The following is a 19,822-nucleotide window of genomic DNA, read 5'->3' on the forward strand; positions in this document are numbered from 1 at the left end:
TTTTTATTAAAGATTTTCTTGGTTTACAAACAAAATAGAAAATTCTTTCCAGTAGCACCTTAGAGACCAACTGAGTTTGTTCTTGGTATGAGCTTTCGTGTGCATGTATCTGAAGAAGTGTGCATGCACACGAAAGCTCATACCAAGAACAAACTCAGTTGGTCTCTAAGGTGCTACTGGAAAGAATTTTCTATTTTGTTTCGACTATGGCAGACCAACACGGTTACCCACCTGTAATTGGTTTACAAAGTGTGTGTAATGTCTCTCGTATTTTTCCATAAAACATTTTTACAGATCAATTTTAGTTGTCGAGACATTTGGGAGAGAGGGGGGGAAGGAAGTGGGTGGGGTGGGTGGGAGGGTGGGGTGGGGAGATGATGTTTCTATTTTCCTTAATATATGTAGGATTTGGTATCAGCGTCGCTTGGGTTGGTTCTTTGTTGTTTGCTTGTGTTTCTTTGGGGCTGCATTATTGTTGCAAGACAAAAATGTAAACAATGGCTCATCCATCTTCTTTAATTTGTTGTGGTGTGTGGTTTTTAACCATTTCTTGTTGTCTTGCAAGGATCTAAAGATGACCAAATTGAAAATTTCCACTGAGAAGGATCCGAACAAACAAGACAAGAGCAGGGATCTGGACTCTGGGACTGCATCAGTGAGTCAGGAGTTGGGGCGGAGGAATGTGTCCTTTACAGGGAATGAAGAACCCTAAAAACGGAGAGCAGGGAAGGCACCTTGATTTTGCCCATCAGCAGTTAGCATCTGGAAAGCCGACTGAGAAGGCACACAAATCACCTGGTCACTTTCTTGCCTGGTCACTTTCTATTTAATTTTTTCCCCTAGAGGAGCAGCCATGCTAGTCTCTTGCAGCAAAAACAACTGAGTCTTGTGGCACCTTAAAGACTAACAAATCTAAGCCCACAAAAGTTCTTTCATAATAAATGTCAAAACAAAATTTAAAAAATTAAAAAATTCCTTCCAGTAGCACCTTAGAGACCAACTAAGTTTGTTCCTGATATGAGCTTTCACACGATTTTTTTAAAAAAATTATTTTGTTTTGACTATGGCAGACCAACAGAGCTACCTACCTGTAACCATAATAAATGTGTTAGTCTTTGATATAAGAAATAAAAAAACTGCTCTTTTTCCCTTATGGGGCACCCAAGGGCCCATATAGAGTCCTCTTTTTAGGTTCTCTATCCATAGGAGAAAATAATAGAGGCCAACCAGAGAATATTGAGAAGTGACGCAGCTAGTAAGCCTGATCTTTATTAAAGCTGTTGCAACAGGGTGCTCCCCTCACACACAGGAGAGAGGAGGAGGACCCAGAACAAAGGTGTGCCTGCCCTTATATAGACATTTTAAATTGACCACCCCAGAAACATCATACATACATCACAGAAGGGGTGTAGCCCAAGACCACCCCCTCATACATCAAACCTACATCACAGAAAAGGCGGTCTACAACAGATATCTGAGTGTGTTGTTTATCTCCTGTGTGGCAAGTTACCTGTTTGCATTATCTGGGTTTTGGCCACTCTTTTGTTATTATAACTACTTAATTCCTGAATCTAGGACACAGGCACACACCCTGTTCATATCTTGAATGTGCCCTTAAGACAGGATTTGTGAGGAAAGAGACAATGGGGAGATTTCCCACTTTGACCTTGCAGAGAAATATTTGAGGTCAATTTGTTCAGGACCTAATCAGTGGGGTTTCAGGACCTAATCTGTGGGGTTTCAGACATTTGGTTTATATATATAGTAGTTATGAATATATAAAGACCTTAAAGACTGTTACAGTAAGAATTTTAAAGTCATATGTATATATATATGACCTTAAAATTCTTACTGTAACAGTATTTAAGGTGCCCAAATACCCTTTGATTATTTAAATTATGGAATTTTTCTAAATTTGCATTTAGTTTTGCATATATGCATCCTTTATACAAATCTGTGTCCTTTTTTAAAAGTCCTTTTTCTGGGAATGTCCAAGTGACTATCCTATTGGGAGATCAGCCAAGAATCTCCACATGTAACGTGTTGCTTGATCTGATATAATATGCTGGTTGGCCAGTCAGCTACTAGGCATAAAGAATAAGGGGTGTGTGTGACTCGGACCACTGCCACAAGTTTTGTTTCACGGAGTCTTCTTCTAGCTGGACCAGATCATCATCAACCTCTTTCTTTCTCTCTTCCAGGTTTATTTCATTGCCCCTGACCAAGGCAAACTCCCCACCATCCCTGAAAGTGTAAGTCACATTTGCAGTGTCTCGTGGAGCTTTGAGAGAAAAAGTGGTTGTGGTTTGTAGGAGCAGTGTTTGCTTCCTAAAGAGAGAGAGACACCAGCTTTCACAAATCACAATTGTGGAAATGACGTCTCCTTCATCATCAGCCTTAATCCACCAGGGTGGAGTAATCTAGGTCACACAAGCCTCGTTCCCTTGCTTTTTATATTGTGAGTAGATCACAGTCTCTTGGGAGTTGGATGTGCCTGTCCTAGAACAAAGGCAACAGAAGATGAACATGAAGTAAAGAGAGCTGGATGCAATGTACTGCCATGGGTGACACAGAGTACAGAGGGCAGAACAATTGGGGGGGGGCATTGTGCCAAATCTGCACTGGAAAGCCTAACCAGACATTGGCTCCTTCCCACAGAGGAACCTGACAGAATTTGTTGTGGCCGTGGATGCAAACAACATGTTGCGCCTGTATGCGAGCCTGCTCCACGAGCGACGGATCCTGCTCACCACCAGAAAACTCAGCACGGTGAGGGCAAGTGGATGCTTGTGGGGCGGAGGGGGGAATCTAGACACATATAAAAAATACTTTAAGGAAAAAGTTCAAAAATATATACATTGAATTTGCCATTAGCTCACCATTGCCACCTAGTGTCGCATTTGTAGAATGCATTCAAAACACACTCAAAACGTTGTGTTTGCAGCTGTATAGCTGAGTCGCAGGTCTCGGGGGGGGGGGAGAGAGTTGCCAGGTCTCCTGTGGCTCAAGCCCCAAATTGCAAGGAGCAGAGGTCTGGGAGTTTGGGGGGTGGGCTGCCTGGTAGGGTGAGGTCTAGCATTGGTGACATAGACATAGTGGAAAATAGGCTAACCTGACACCCACCTACCCACCCCTTGAATCTGGAGGAGACCCCAAACTTCAGGTCAAAATCCTGGCAATTTTCAGGAAGAGGACGAGGCTAAGCCTTCTACAGGGGCTACCAGTAAATCCACCTGTAAGGCACAGGCTGTAACTTGGAGGGTGGTTCTGGTCTTCCGAGCAGAGTCAGGCCTTCCTTTTTTCTTTTCTTTTTTTTATAAATTGTTCTTTATGAATTAAAATTACATACTTATACAAACACTGTGTATTGTCACAAATAAAGTAAAGAAAAAGAAAAAAGACAATTTTAAAGGAAAAAAGAAAAGGGGAAATACAAAGGGGGAGGGAATTAAATAAGCCAACAAACAAAGAAAACCGAAATAAGACAAAGTTGTATGCATAAAAAACAAAGCACATAAATGGTGTTCTTACACACAGTCCTTCCAATCATTCTCATTATACTGTTTGTTATATCATTATTTTTTTCACAGGTGTATACTAAATAATAGCTTTTCTTTCTCATCTATATACAATTCTTTTAGTCCTTTTCTTCACAAATATCACTCAATTTCTGCTAATATAGAGTTGTTTGTGCAATAAAGTTTTACCGGTAAGTAATCATTAAGTATAATCCAATCTCTAAATGTTTTCTGTTTTGATAGTCCTCTAGCTGATCCCGTCAGTTTTGCTAATTGTAGATATTCTAACATAAGTATCTGCCAATCTGTAATCACCGGTAGCGTTTGATTTTTTCAGGCCTTCCTAGGGGAAATCTCCTAATGCCCCCCTCTCTCTCCCTGCAGCTCACAGCCTGTGTTCAGGCCTCCCTCTCCATGTTGTATCCCATGCACTGGCAGCACATCTACATCCCGGTGCTGCCTTCGCACCTCCTTGACTACTGCTGGTGAGCCTTTGCGTTTCTTCTTTTTGAAGCACTGGGCAGGGCACGGGATAGGACTGAAAGTTGGATGCGGGTGGCGCTGTGGTCTAAACCACTGAGCCTCTTGGGCCGGCCGATTGGAAGTTTGGCGGTTCGAATCCCCACGACGGAGTGAGCTCCCGTTGCTCTGTCCCAGCTCCTGCCAACCTAGCAGTTTGAAAGCACACCAGTGCAAGTAGATAAATAGGTACCGCTGCAGTGGGAAGCTAAACAGCGTTTCCGTGCGCTCTGGCTTTCGTCACGGTGTCCCGTTGTGCCAGAAGCGGTTTAGTCATGCTGGCCACAGGACCCGGAAAGCTGTCTGTGGACAAACGCCGGCTCCCTCGGCCTGAAAGCGAAATGAACACCGCAACCCCATAGTTGCCTTCGACTGGATTGAACCGTCCAGGGGTCCTTTACCTTTACTTTTAAGATTGAAAGTGGCGGAGACCTCCTATAGAGGCTGGCAATAGAAAAAAAAACTTAGCTGAAGCAAGTGTTCTCCCCTAAGTAGGCTTTCATTACGTCAGGAAAATTCCAACATGTCCTGTTTTTCGGGTGTAAGAATGGTGTGGCGGGGGGGGGGGGTTGCCGAATCAATTTCATATTTCATATTTGTGTGTGTGTGAGAGAGAGAGAAATGAAAGACAACGGCTAGAAGTAACATTGTTTTCCCTGGAAAGTCTTTACCAATCTGATCAGCTTTAAGCCCTGTTCTGAAGGGCATATCTTCCCCCCCCCCATGGTTCTAAGTAACTCAGGCAGGGTTCAATGGAGCCCACCCAGGGCCCTAGCTAGGGCGTGGTGAGGAAGGCCCCCGCGAGGGACACAGGCGAGGGGTGTGTGTGTGCAAAATCGGCTAAAGCATATGTTCATAAATACGTCTATAAATAAAAAATTTGATTATTGACTCATAAGATAAGGTTTTTAATAGAGGGTCTTTATCGGGGGGGGGGGTTGGAGGAGAGGTGGAAAGAAGAGCTAATTTGTCCATGGCTGGGGGTGCAATATGAACAGTTCTGCCAGGGGCTCTGAGCCCACCCAAATCTAGAACCAGCTCTGACTCTTCCCTTCCTTTTCTTGACAGTGCCCCCATGCCCTACCTCATAGGAATCCACACCAGCTTCATGGAGGTGAGCTTGCCAATCCATTCTGCCCCTGGCCTCACAGGTCAGTTCTCATGAGCCTGCAGCTGAGTCCTGCAATCCCCGGCCCCAGAGGCACAGAACATCCATGTAATGAAGAGTAGGGGAGCCCACATGTTCCATGAATAGGTGCAAGAGGACGGACGGGTGGTTGGGTGGGAAGAAGCTCTGGTCAACATCAACGGAGCCTCGACACCCAGCCGCCATTTTGTGGTCACTCGTAGTGTGGGCTGTACGGTACTGTTGAGCAAAGTCTGTTTGTTCCATACTTCAGTCTCAACTCAAAAGCCGTGCCTGACATTGCCAGTGGCATTGCAAAGGATTCTGGGCCTAAACCTCTGGGATTCCAGCCTTCTTCTTTGATGTCAGTCAATAGAGCCATCACTCCGAACAGCTATCTGGACTTGCTTGTGCAGTCCAGATGACATGATTCTGGACTTAGGTTGATGGAGGCTTGGTGTGTGGCAGGCAGGCAGGCTCCTGCCTTTAATGTTGGTGTGTTGAGTATAAGCCCTTTGGCCACACCCATCTCTTCTGTTTCTATGTTTATATATTATATATCCTTATATATTATATATGGGACATGGGTGGCGCTGTGGGTTAAACCACAGAGCCTAGGCCTTGCTGATCAGAAGGTCGGCGGTTCAAATCCCTGCGCCGGGGTGAGCTCCCAATGCTCGGCCCCTGCTCCTGCCCACCTAGCAGTTCGAAAGCACGTCAAAGTGCAAGTAGATAAATAGGGACCGCTCCGGCAGTAAGGTAAACGGCGTTTCCGTGCGCAGCTCTGGTTCACCAGAAGCAGCTTAGTCATTCAGCCATATGACCTGGAAGCTGTACACCGGCTCCCTTGGCCTATAGAGTGAAATGAGCGCCACGACCCCAGAGTCGGACACGACTGGACCTAATGGTCAGGGGTCCCTTTACCTTGTATATATATATATATATATATATATATATATATAGAGAGAGAGAGAGAGAGAGAGAGAGAGAGAGAGAGAGAGAGAGAGAGAGAGAGAGAGAACACACCTAAGAATAGCCTGCTGGATCAGGCCAATGGTCCATCTAGTCCAGCACCCTGTTCTCACGGTGGCCAACCACATGCTTGTGGGAAACTGTCCAGCAGAACATAAGCACCAAAACACTTTCCTCTCCCATGGTTTCCAGAAATTGGAACTGTGGAGGCAGAGCACAGACATCATGCCCAGTTTGTAGGAACAACTCAGTGCTGTGAGCCAGGGATCCCTCCCCGAGGGTGTTGAGAGATCAGGTGGAGCTGGGTCACATTTGACATTCATGACAGCGGTTTCCAAAAGCAGTGAGTAGAGGAGCAAGCAGTGTCCCTCTTTTAGTTTCACTCTTTTGTTTTTGATTCCTCCAGAGAGTGAGGAGCAAGGCCCTGGAAGATGTCGTCATTCTCAACATCGACAGCAACACCTTTGAATCGCCCTTCCAGGACCTGGAAAACCTCCCAAGTGATGTAGTTAGTATTGATTTCTTAAGATGATGATGATGATGATGATGATGATGATGATGATAAATAACAATAATATAGTGCAGGTAGTTTTGATGCCCTTCTGAGCACCCTAGGTCCGTGGTTTGCTTCCATTATTCTTTTCTTCCACTAATAGTCCCTCTTCCAATGTCCCATGATCCCAACAGTGCCACAACTTTCATTTTGTCTATGTTGCCCAAAATCACAGACCTACCATTGGCATGGGGGATAGGATATTTATTTTTGTATTTATAAAAACGTTTTTATACCCCCTTCTGGTCCTAACAAAAGACCCCAAGACTGATTTCAGGCTATATCACAAAAAACAACCAAATTAAAATGAAATAATAATAATAATAATAATAATAATAATAATAATAATAATAATAATAATAATTTATTTATACCCCACCCATCTGGCTGCGTTTCCCCCAACCACTCTGGGTGGCTCCCAACAGAATATTAAAACAGGATAAAACATCAAACATTAAAAACTTCCCTAAACAGGGCTGCTTTCGGATGTCTTCTAAAAGTCAGATAGTTGTTTATTTCTTTGACATCTGATGGGAGGGTGTTCCACAGGGCGGGTGCCACTACCAAGAAGGCCCTGTGCTTAGTTCCCTGTAGCTTCACTTCTCACAGTGAGGGAACCGCCAGAAGGCCCTTGGAGCTGGACCTCAGTGTCTGGGCTGAACGATAGGGGTGCAGAATCTCCTTCAGGTATACTGGGCCGAGGCCGTTAGAAACAAAGAACAGCAGATTAGTAGGGCACATGCTTTGTACAATCCCCAGCATCTCCAGGTTGGGCTGGGACAGAACCTTATCTGAAATTCTGGAGACCTGCTGCTAACCTGTGCTGACAATACTGATTTAAGGATGGGCAAAGTTACATAAGAGGAACCCTGCTGGACAGGCCAGTGGCTCCTCTAATCCAGCATACTGTTCTTACATTGGCCAGCCAGAGACCCACAGAAAGCCCACAAACAGGGGTGTTGCAAGGGGGCGGGGGGCGGGCTGCCCCTAGTTCCAGGGGTGGGGGGTAACACTTTGGCCGGCCCCTCCCATCCTGCCCCGCCCTGCCGGCCGGGCCCCGAACGGGGGCTTGTTGCGTTTTCCTCCTTCCAGCGGCTGTTTTCCGGCGGGGGGGTGGGCCAGCGAGGAGGGGGTGTCATGCCAGCGTGACACCCCCTCCTCGCTGGCCCACCCCCCGCCGAAAAAACCCGCTGGGGGGGGGAAAGGAAGCAGAGCAGGCGCATCCAAGCACATGCTCTGGTTCTCTTTTCCCCCTTTCCGCCACTTTTTTCGGCGGGGGGCGGGCCAGCGAGGGGGGGTGTCACGCTTGTCACCCCCTCCTCGCTGGCCACCACCCCCTGCCGAAAAAAGCCATGGAAAGGGGGAAAATCCCCCTTTCTGCACCCACGTGCGTCGTGCCCCTCCCCCAGGGGGGTGCCTCTGCGCTACCGCCGCCCCCAGCAGCGCAGAGGCTTGCTACACCACTGCCCACAAACAGGTCCTGAGCACACTTCCCTCCTCTGGTTTCCGGAAATTGGACCAATTATCTGATACAGCTTCCTATTTTCCAGAGTTAAATTCTTCAGTCTTAAAACCATGAAGAGCCAAGTAGTGTAACTGCGTTTTTTTACTGCCTACAGGAAAGCTATCAAGGTTGTGGCGTACCTGACCTCCCCAGACCAACTTCCCTAGGAAGAGAATTCTATGACAAGGGTGCTGCCACAGAAAAGGCCCTGCCCTGCATTCCTTACCAATGGAAACTCCTATGGCAGTGATTTTCACATTTCCCTGATTTTACAACCATCTCGACATTTTAAAACTTGACTTCCTTCCCCCTCTTCCTGCAGTTCCTTAAATTTATTTTTAATATCTTCTGCATATCCAAATTTATTAAATTTACTCATCTTTTTATCTTCTTTAAATATATACTCTTATGTAACTGCAGGTTATTACAATAACCCTGCCAGTGTTTTTATCTGTTTGCAATTTATCTGTAAACATTCCATAAACCATTTCCATTCTTTTATTTAAAAAAAAGTTTGCTATCTTGATTTATTCTTCTTCTGGTAAGTTTCGCCATTTCTGCATATTCCATAAATTTTGTATCCATTCTTCCTTTGCTGGGACTTCTTCTTCTAACTTTTTGAAATATGGCAACCCTATGGCAGTAGGACATATTCAAAACAAAACAAAATTTAAAAATCCTTCCAGTAGCACCTTAGAGGCCAACTAAGGACATATGACAGGGCCCTGGCACTTGGTTGGGGCTTCTGGGTACAAACTGTGGTTGAGACACCTTCTTGTGATTTGTGGAAGGACCCCCCTGGTCAAGGAAGAGCTTGTAACCCTCCTCTTCTCCCCGCACAGGTCTCTCTGTTGAAATTCCAGTTGAAGAAACAGACGGCGACCACTGGGGATGGAGTCGCCCGAGCTTTCCTTAGGGCACAGGCACTGCTGTTTGGCAGCTACCGTGAGGCTCTCGTTTGCAACCCGGTGAGTAGCTGGGCTCCTCTTGGTTCAAAGTTTGTGCAAAGAAATCATGGTGAATGCTCAGTAAACAGGCTGCCTGGAAGCAACTTCTCACTACCCTTTACTATGCACCCCTTACTATGCATAGGGACGCGGGTGGCGCTGTGGGTTAGACCACAGAGCCTAGGGCTTGCCGATCAGAAGGTCGGCGGTTCGAATCCCCACGCCGGGGTGAGCTTGGTCCCTGCTCCTGCCAACCTAGCAGTTTGAAAGCATGTCAAAGTGAAAGTAGATAAATAGGCAGGCCCTTGCAGAGCCAGGCAGAGGCCCAGGCCAGGTAGATAATGTGGCCCTTAAAAAAAAATATATTTCAAGGCTTGAACCGTATCTGCATATAAAGACAAAATGGAAAATATAGATATACAATAGTGCTTTTTAAAAACATATAGGGAAAAAGGATTATTTTAAGTATTTACATTTAAATAATTGTGAGCAGTTGTGAATATGCTGACCGAGGCCCCCTTTGGAATCGGAGGCCCAGGCCAAGTGGCCCATATGACCCCCCCCCCTCTGTTTGGGCCTGTAAATAGGTACTGCCTGGTGGGAAGGTAAACGGCGTTTCCGTGCGCTGCTCTGGTTCGCCAGAAGCGGCTTAGTCAGATGAGCGTGCAACCCCAGAGTCGTCCGCAACTGGACCTAATGGTCAGGGGTTCCTTTACCTTTACTATGCATACCTATATTGCTTGCAAGGGTCTCTCTCTCCCACCCTCCACCCTCTGGCCACACTGACTATTACCTCCCAACTTCTCTCTCTGCAGGGAGAGCCCATCTCCTTTTGCAAAGACACCTTCTTGCAACAAGGTTCCAGTGCCATGCAGGCTTTCCTCCAGCGGGCTGTGCACCTGCAGCTCTTCAAGCAGGTATGGACAGATGGAGAAACCCAAGCGGGTCTTCCAAACAAGATGCTCTTCCACGATTTGAGCACCAGTGTCAAATCGCCAGGCAGAAGGCATTTAGCTCTTCTCCCCTTCCTTGTGCGTACCGGTTGTTGACGCTGCGTGGGCTTCCTTCTCCCATGGAAGATGACTTCTTCCCGCATATTTTCTAACGGCTTCCTTTGTTTCTCTCCCCAACGCCGCACCCAACCTCAACTCCACCAGTTCGTAGATGACCGCCTGGAGAAGCTGAATGCAGGGGAGGACTTCTCTGACCTCTTTGAGCAGGAGATCAACAGAAGCCTGTCCCCAGGTAGGGCAGAACCTGGCTTGTTTTTGCTCTTCGGCTGATAACATGGAAATGGATCCCGAGCCACGGCCCTAGGTCGTATGGCCTCCTCAACACCCCTCCCTTTGTGGGGTACTTCAAAGGTTAAGCTCCGACAACAACGAAGTCTCAGCAAGAATTTATTGGGAGACTCCTGAGATTGTCGGATGCTTCCACATTAAGGATCGTAAACCAATGTTACTCTTAGAGTAGACTCATAGAAAGTAATGGATGTGAATCACTTCGGTCCATTAATGTCTGTGGGTCTCCCATGAGTGTAACTTAATTGGATACAACCCTAGGGTGCTGGGAAGGTGTGGTTAGCAACAGCTTTCCAATGATATATAAACTCTGGAACTCCCTGCCTATTGATATCAGGCTGGCACCTTTCAGTGTCTGCTGAATAAGGTAAAGGTAAAGGGACCCCTGACCATCAGGTCCAGTCGTGTCCGACTCTGGGGTTGCGGCGCTCATCTCGCTCTATAGGCCGAGGGAGCCGGCGTTTGTCCGCAGACAGCTTCCAGGTCATGTGGCCAGCATGACAAAGCCGCTTCTGGCGAACCAGAGCAGCGCACGGAAACGCCGTTTACCTTCCCGCTGGAGCGGTCCCTATTTATCTACTTGCACTTTGACATGCTTTCGAACTGCTAGGTGGGCAGGAGCTGGGACCGAGCAACGGGAGCTCACCCCGTGGCAGGGATTCGAACTGCCAACCTTCTGATCAGCAAGCCCTAGGCTCTGTGGTTTAACCCACAGCGCCACCTGGTCCCTCAGTCTGCTGAATACATTCTTACGTAATAATAATTTTTTTATTTATACCCTGCCCATCTGGGTGCATTGCCCCAGACAAGCCTACTCAGGTATTTGGAAAGTCTACAGGAGTTTTAATTAGTTTCAGTCTTATTTTATGGTGGTTTTAAGGTAGGATTGCCATAGCTCCAGAATTTCCTGGACATAGCTGGTAAAATGTCACTTAAATGTCCATGGAAATCTGTATTGGCAACCCATGTTGGCAATGTCGCTTTCGGCAATTTCCCTTTAAAATTGCTCAAAACCTAAGGAAAGCTCAATTTCCCGCCAAAAACTGAACAACTTTTTAAAATATGGCAACCCTATTTTAATCTTCTGTACATTTTAAATTACGGTTGTACATTTTTAGCAATAAGTACAATATATTGTTTTTTTTGGTGTGTTTTTTTTGGGAAACTGCTTTGAGGTATTTTTTTCCCTTCAGGCAGTATAGAAGTTCAATAAAATAAGGAAGTAGATCAGTTTGTGGGAATCCCATGCCGTTTCATCACCACCACCCACCCACACATTTCCCCCTACATTTAGGAGCCTTTTGTGTAGGGAATGTGTTCAGGGCTGCCTTCTGCATCTAGTTCTTCACAGGACATGGGTACTTTGTACACTGGTGGGCAGATATAAGGAGTTACTCTGAATATACAGTTCAAATCTCTGTGAAGGAAAAGTCAAAGGCCCTCAGGGACACTCACCTGTACTCTCTTCCCTCCCCAGGTAGCATGCATTCCTATCAGCTATGGGTGGAGAACTTAAAGGTAAATGAATGAAGCTCCATCCATCTTCTTTTACCTTGTTATCTCTTTTCAATTCAATTCAATTCAATTCAATTCAATAACCTTTATTAGGCATAACAGACCAGACATTGTATATAAAATATTTAAGCTATAAACTCAGCAAAATAAGGTTTATATTAATTAAACCTTTAACGCTAAAATTCACAACTAATCCATAAAAAATAACTTCAAACTTCTCATAACAAACCTAAGTTAAAACATCAATTGGTATAAATCAGGCACGTCCAACAGGTAGATTGTGATCTACTGGTAGATCACTGGACGTCTGCGGTAGATCACTGGTAGATTAACAGCTATATCCCACACTTCCTCCATTTTATATTCTGCTTGCCCCTTCCACTTCCTAGCTATCATAACTCGTGCAGCTGTCAATAAATTTGTGAGCAAGTCCTTCATAGCCTGCGGAATTTCCACCCCGTGGTAAATTGATAATGATGCTACCTCTGGACTTTTGGTCAGCTTTAACCCAGTGGTTTCTGTTATCTCCAAGACTGTTGCTTTTAAGGATTTCAATAAAGATGATGTCCAAAGAAGTAGCTGCTGTGGTGTGTGGCAGCAAAAAGTATTGTGGCACCTTATAGACTATAACCAATTTAATGAATCAGCTTTTATGGACTGTGGTTTGCACAAGCCAACACACACAGGGTGTGGGGGACTTGCTTCCTCCCTGTACATCAAATGGTTGTCCCAATGGCTGGGAATTAAATCAAGCTCCCTTGCATAGCATCCTTGCCCACTAGTGTCTTTTGAGTGTGTTGTTCTTAATAGATGTGCTTCATCTCTCTCTCTCTCTCTCTCCTTAGAAAGGTGGAGGAGCCCTGATAAGTACCGTGAAAAACAAGGCCAATCCAGCTGTCAGGAATGCATATCAATATGTAAGGCATTCTTTTCCATAGAATCACATACTTGTAGAGTTAGAAAAGACCCCAAGGGTCATGTAGTCCAACCCCCTGCAATGCAGGAATCTCAACTCAAGCATCCATGACAGAGGGCCATCCAATCTCTGCTTTAAAATCTCCAAGGAAGGAAAGTCCACAACCTCTCGAGGGAGTCCGTTCCACTGTTGAACAGCTCTTACTGTCAGAAAGTTTTTCCTGATAGTGTTCAGTCAGAATCTCCTTTCTTGTAACTGGAAGCCATTGGTTCGGGTCCTAGCCTCCAGGGCAAGAGAAAACAAGCTTGCTCCATCCTCCATGTGACAGCCCGTTAGATATTTGAAGATGGCTCTCATATCCCCTCTTCTCCAGGTTAAACACCCCCAACTCCCTCAACTGTTCCTCATAAGGCTTCGTTTCCAGACCCTTGATCACCTTGGTTGCCCTCCTCTGCACACGTTCCAGGTTGTCAATATCCTTCTTAAATTGTGGCACCCAGAACTGGACACAAGACTCCAGGTGTTGTCTGACCAAGGCGCAGAGTAGAGTGATACTATTACTTCCCTTGATCTGGATGCTAAACTTCAGTTGATGCAGCCCAGAACATCATTAGCTTTCTTTTGCTACTGCATCACACTGTTGACTCGCGTTAAAGCTTGTGGTCCACTAAGACCCCAGATTTGTCACGTGCACTGCTAGTAATCCAGTTCCCCATCTTATATTTGTGCATCTGGTTCTTCCTCAGTGTAGAACCTTATGAACCCTATTGAATTTCATTCTGTGTGTTTGGTTCCAGTTCTCCAGTCTGTTAAGGTTATTTTAATCCTGATTCTGACTTCTGCAACATTAGCTACCCAGTTTGGTTTGGTGTCATCTGCAAATTTGACAGGCATCCCCTCAATTCCCAGCAATCCTTAACAAACTACATTGCCCAGAATTCTCTGGGCAACTATGTTGCCCAGAATTCCCAGGGAAAGATTGTGCTTTGAATGTGCTTTTAAGTACAGTCGTACCTTGGAAGTCGAACAGAATCCATTCCAGAAGTCCGTTCAACTTCCAAAACATTCGGAAACCAAAGTGCAGCTTCTGATTGGCTGCAGGAAACTCCTGCAGCCAATCGGAAGCCCCCGTCGAACGTTCGGCTTCCAAAAATAGTTCACAAACCGGAACAGTCACTTCTGGGTTTGTGGCGTTCGAGAGCCAAAACGTTTGAGAACTAAGCTGTTCAAAAACCAAGGAACGGCTGTAGTTGCAAAGAGGGTTTTGCAAATTCCAACTACTTGGATGCAATGCTGAAGACTGCAAAAAATGGCTAAATTTACTCTCTCTTTTTTACACCCTAAACCTAATGCTCACCCTGTGTGTCTGCAGCCTTGAGAAGCCACACGTTTCAGTCAACTGATCTATTTTTTTCTTTGTCCTTGTAATTCTGGGAAGTATTGAACTAAGTTCTACTCAGAGTAGAACCTTGAGTTAGTTGTGTCTATTATTGTCAATGGGCAGGGACAGTTGGGGGGGGCTGCACCTTCCTAACACTGCCCCTGCGCTGGAGTCCTGCTCTCCAGGGTCATCCGAATCTCACTGGAATCTGCTGCCATCACTTCTCCTGGCAGCGGTAGGGGTAGGCAGGGGGCCTGTGGGGGCACTGACCCATGGGATTCTGGCACAAGATGGTGGCTGCCTCAGCCCTTCTCATGGGCAGGCCAGTACTGTCAGTGGGTCTTCTCTGATTACAGGTAGGTAGCTGTGTTGGTCTGCCATAGTCAAAACAAAACGAAAAATAAAAAAAAAAATTCCTTCCAGAAGCACCTTAGAGACCAACTAAGTTTGTTCTTGGTATGAGCTTTCGTGTGCATGCACACTTCTTCAGATACACTGAAACAGAAGTCACCAGACCCACTCTCTCACTATATATATAAGGGTCTGGTGACGTCTGTTTCAGTGTATCTGAAGAAGTGTGCATGCACACGAAAGCTCATAACAAGAACAAACTTAGTTGGTCTCTAAGGTGCTACTGGAAGGAATTTTTAATTTTTTGTTTTGTCTTCTCTGAGTAAGACTAGCTTTGGCCCAATCCCTCTGTTTGGAGTGCCTCACACCCGCTCCGTGTTCTCTCTAGGCCAAAGGCCATGCCAAAACGCAGCTGAAGAATATGCGGAGCCGTCTCATGGAAAAGGTAAGGCACTCTAGACTTTTTCCTGAAAATGATTAAAGGTGATGTACTGCTGGGTGAGTGTTTAGTGGTTCTTGTTTTTGCATTTGTTTAAAACCCAATTGAAAATTGTTTTTAGAGTTTAATTTTTTAATTAAATTTCTGTTTTACATGTTAGAATATTCACTTAAACAACCTTAAAATATCAGTGACTTCCCTTCCTCTCTTTCCATGGTTCATTTTGCACAACATAAATCCCTGCGTATTTTATACATGGTCATACCCCGGGTTGCGCACACCCCGGGTTGCGGACGTTCAAGTTAAAACACCCACAACCCGGAAGCGTTTCCAGAGTGTGAGCGACCTGCACATGACCCCTGGATGCGCAGAACGCTTCAGTGCACTTTGTGCATGTGCAGAAGCGCTCAAATCGCGCTACTTCCAGGTTTTTTCTTTTGGGGGAGTGTTTGTGTTAAGCATGCCCATGTTATGTAGCGCAATCCGGAACAGATTGTGTGAGTAACACAGGGTACCACTGTAAACTGAACTATTCAGTATTCCATTATTACATCCATCAAAACTTATTTACAATGCTGAATTGATCTTAATGCTGCCCACGTTTTCAAATGAACACAATTTCCCCCCATATATTCAATAAACATCTTCTTTAAACCTACGGTATGTTCTTCTTGTTCTCTTATTCTATATGTTAGGTCTGCAAGCTGCGCGTATTCCATCAATTCAAGTTGCCAATCTGATTCAGTTGGGACTTGTCTTGTTTTCCATTTTTGAGATAACAAAACACGAGCCGCAGTAGTGGCATGTTGTTGTTGTTCAGTCGTGTCCAACTCTTCGTGACCCCATGGACCAGAGCACGCTAGGCACGCCTATCCTCCACTGCCTCCCGCAGTTTGGCCAAACTCATGCTAGTCACTTTGAGAACGCTGCCCAACCATCTCATCCTCTGTCGTCCCCTTCTCCTTGTGCCTTCCATCTTTCCCAACATCAGGGTCTTTTCCAGGGAGTCTTCTCTTCTCATGAGGTGGCCAAAGTATTGGCGCCTCAGCTTCAGTATCTGTCCTTCCAGTAAGCACTCAGGGCTGATTTCCTTCAGAATGGATAGGTTTGATCTTCTTGCAGTCCATGGGACTCTCAAGAGTCTCCTCCAGCACCATAATTCAAAAGCATCAATTCTTCGGCGATCAGCCTTCTTTATGGTCCAGCTCTCACTTCCATACATCACTACTGGGAAAACCATAGTGGCATACTGTACATAAATAACCTTTTCCAACACCTGGGTGAAAATTGTTTTTAAATATGATTGAATGTTTTACGAACAGAAGAAGAGCCTATTGGATCAGGCCGATGGTCCACTTTATCTAGCATTGTGTTTTCACATTGGCCAGCCAGGTGTTTGTGGGAAACCTGCAAGCAGGATCTAAGCACCAGAGCAACACTCTCCCTTCTTGTGGTTTCCAGCAACTGGTATTCAGCAACATTACTTCCTCCAACTGTAGAGGCATAACATAGTCATCATGGCTGGTAGCCATCGATAGCCCTCACCTACAGGAATTGGCCTAATCCATGGGTAGGGAAACTAAGGCCTGGGGACCGGATGTGGCCCAATTGCCTTCTAAATCCGGCCCGCAGATGGTCCAGGAATCAGTGTGTTTTTACATGAGTAGAATGTGTCATTTTATTAAAAATGCATCTCTGGGTTATTTGTGGGGCATAGGAATTTGTTCTCCTGCCCTTCAAAATAAAGTCTGCCCCCCACAAGGTCTGAGAGACAGTGGACTGGCCCCCTGCTGAAAAGGTTTGCTGACCCCATGTCTAACACTCTTTTAAAGCCATTGGGGTGGGTGACCATCACTGCCTCCTGTGGGAGGGAGTTCCATAGATTAACTATGTGCTGCATGAATAAATACTTTCCTTTATGTTTCCTGAATCTTCCAACACTCTTTTGCCGGGGGCGGGGGAGAGACTTTTCTCTATACGCTTTCTCTGTGCCACATGTAATTTTATAATTCCTTTCCAGTTCTGTGCAGCTAGTAGGCATTCTGCTACTAAAAGAAAACCAAGGTCCAATTGCCCTCCTTAAAAAGAGTTAACAATCTCAAACTTGGGGTGCATTCCACATATTGACCTGTAATATAGCTTATTTCTGTAAATACCCTCTGCCAGAAGCAGTGCCGGATTTGCGTATAAGCTAAACAAGCTATAGCTTAGGGCCCCACTCTCTTGGGGCCCCCCAAAAAACAAACAAAAAAACCCTGGATGTACATTTCCAAAATATAAGATAAGAAACAAATAAAATAAAACCTACATCCAGCAACAGTGTTTTCTGTTGTGTGGGCTCCAACGATGTAAGTAATGGGCCCCGCCTGCTACCTACAATATCATTCATTTCTATATATAGGGTGCCTACATTCTGCATGGACTGGTTGCATGGCAGCACATGCAAATGGCTTTAGATACCTATTAGGTCCATAAATTACCATATAGCATATATTCAACACAAAAAACAGCGACAATTTGTTGTTGACAAAGGACAACTAGACATATAAAGGGCCCCATTACCTTCAGTAGCTTAGGGCCTCATCAAACCGAAATCCATCCCTGATCCAGACCCCACACTAGCTAGCTTGTCAAAGAAGAAGCTAACTGGAGAGGCTGCAATAGTTAGGCTTGCCGTACGTCCGGAATTTCCCAGACATATCTGGAATACTGCAGTCAGAAGCAGCGTCCGGGCAGAAATTGCTCAAAATGTCTAGGAAAATCTGGACGTATGGCAACCCATGTCAGCAGTGTCGTTTTGGGCAATTTCCCTTAAAAATAGCTCAAAAACTTCATTTGAACAGCATTTCACATGGTAAATGTGAGCGTATAAAACCCTTCTGGCAGAGGGTCAGGGCTGGATTTCGGTTCGATGAGGCCCTAAGCTTTGTTGTTGTTGTTCAGTCGTTCAGTCGTGTCCGACTCTTCGTGACCCCATGGACCAGAGCACGCCAGGCACGCCTATCCTTCACTGCCTCCCGCAGTTTGGCCAAACTCATGTTAGTAGCTTCGAGAATACTGTCCAACCATCTCATCCTTTGTCGTCCCCTTCTCCTTGTGCCCTCCATCTTTCCCAACATCAGGGTCTTTTCCAGGGAGTCTTCTCTTCTCATGAGGTGGCCAAAGAACTGGAGCCTCAACTTCAGGATCTGTCCTTCTAGTGAGCACTCAGGGCCGATTTCCTTGAGAATGGATAGGTTTGATCTTCTTGCAGTCCATGGGACTCTCAATAGTCTCCTCCAGCACCATAATTCAAAAGCATCAATTCTTCGGCGATCAGCCTTCTTGATGGTCCAGCTCTCACTGGACCTAAGCCCTAAGCTTATGCTTAGAATAATCTTGTCCCCTCTAGGATTCCAGTAAAGGCCCTCATCGACAGCGAGGGCATTCCTCGAACTGTGACCTTATCTCCAGCCCCATCCTGCCCACCAGGAATAGCCAGTCTGAGAGCTTGCAAAGCCGGCTGCCCATCACCCAGCACTTTGGGAAGGTAAGGGAGAAATGAGTAATTTAAAATGGGTGGGGAACCTGCGCCGCTGCTGCCACCCTAAAATAGTGTTGGATGGTAGCTTCCATCATCCCTGGCAGTTGACTGGAGCTGATGAGAATTGGGAATCTTGAAAGGTCATAGGTTCCCAATCCCTCACCTAAAACAACATGTGAGGAAAAGAAAAGGAACAGGGTCAGGGGGCACCCGGAAGAGGATTCCCCTGAGAGCGTACAGTGGTACCTCTGGTTACATACTTAATTCATTCCGGAGTTCCGTTCTTAACCTGAAACTGTTCTTAACCTGAAGCACCACTTGAGCTAATGGGGCCTCCCGCTGCCGCTGCGCCGCCAGGGCACGATTTCTGTTCTTATCCTGAAGCAAAGTTCTTAACCTGAAGCGTTATTTCTGGGTTAGCGGAGTATGTAACCTGAAGCGTATGTAACCCGAGGTACCACTGTATTTGCATTGGTTACAAATGGGCAGCCTTGTCACTTGCTGCTGTTAGGATTTTAATGTAGCCTCAAGCTGCTACAGCTTGCTATTATGATTAGTATAAATCACATGAGTGTCTGAGTGTCACATGAGTGTCTGAGAGAGAGTGTGAGAACAGAAGACTGTCTTATCTCTTCCACCTAAGTGTTGTTATTGTAAGTTTTAGTTTCACTTCTGCAGTGTCGCAGTTTGTAGCTTGTTCTGCTGGAGCTCAGAGAAGTGATTATGGAGTCTCTGTACATAGTGTAAACGGAAAATCCCAGGTGTGGAACTGCCCAGGCACCTGGCCCTTGGGGATAAGCCCACTGGTTTCTGCGGAGTTTAATAAAAGAAGTCCAGCCACTGGAGCAAGGACAAGACAGGATTTATTGCGCAATAGGTTACAGTCAAAACTGCACACCCAGAGCAGCGTTACAAGAACTTTTAAAAACTCCTATCATATCCCAGAATACAGTTTGGAAACATCATTACTACATCACGAAAGGGAAGGGTTACACATGATTAACATATAGGAAAAACAAGATTAGCATATGGGGGAAACAGAGCAATATCAGGGAGATAGCCCTGGGCCAATGTGAATTGGTGTTAAGTATTGGCAAGGATACCTTGAGCACTTATCTGGGCGAGAACAATGGGATTCCAGCTGAGGGATATCAGCACCCAGAGATTTACCTGCTGAGGCATTTCCCTGTGCAAGTGGTCTCTCACCTACTGGATCATGGCGGAGAGATGGGTTCCCTTAAGGGCATCACTCCATAC

General features: G+C 45.7%; 1 protein-coding gene across 1 annotated transcript in view; it reads left to right on the top strand.

The window, feature by feature from the left end:
* Positions 1-19,822, top strand: part of DENND1C (DENN domain containing 1C) — a 41,244-nt gene that overhangs the window by 14,565 nt on the left and 6,857 nt on the right. Inside the window, exons 8-20 of the mRNA XM_033173749.1 lie at positions 566-655; positions 2,202-2,252; positions 2,659-2,769; positions 3,903-4,003; positions 5,106-5,151; positions 6,542-6,643; positions 9,035-9,160; positions 9,955-10,056; positions 10,297-10,384; positions 11,918-11,958; positions 12,801-12,872; positions 14,992-15,048; positions 18,434-18,571. Of these exons, the coding sequence (XP_033029640.1) occupies positions 566-655; positions 2,202-2,252; positions 2,659-2,769; positions 3,903-4,003; positions 5,106-5,151; positions 6,542-6,643; positions 9,035-9,160; positions 9,955-10,056; positions 10,297-10,384; positions 11,918-11,958; positions 12,801-12,872; positions 14,992-15,048; positions 18,434-18,571 (1,125 nt within the window). The remainder of the gene's footprint in view (positions 1-565; positions 656-2,201; positions 2,253-2,658; positions 2,770-3,902; positions 4,004-5,105; positions 5,152-6,541; positions 6,644-9,034; positions 9,161-9,954; positions 10,057-10,296; positions 10,385-11,917; positions 11,959-12,800; positions 12,873-14,991; positions 15,049-18,433; positions 18,572-19,822) is intronic.

Source organism: Lacerta agilis, chromosome 16, assembly GCF_009819535.1.
Source record: "Lacerta agilis isolate rLacAgi1 chromosome 16, rLacAgi1.pri, whole genome shotgun sequence".
In the NCBI taxonomy this organism is placed as follows: Eukaryota; Metazoa; Chordata; class Lepidosauria; order Squamata; family Lacertidae; genus Lacerta; species Lacerta agilis.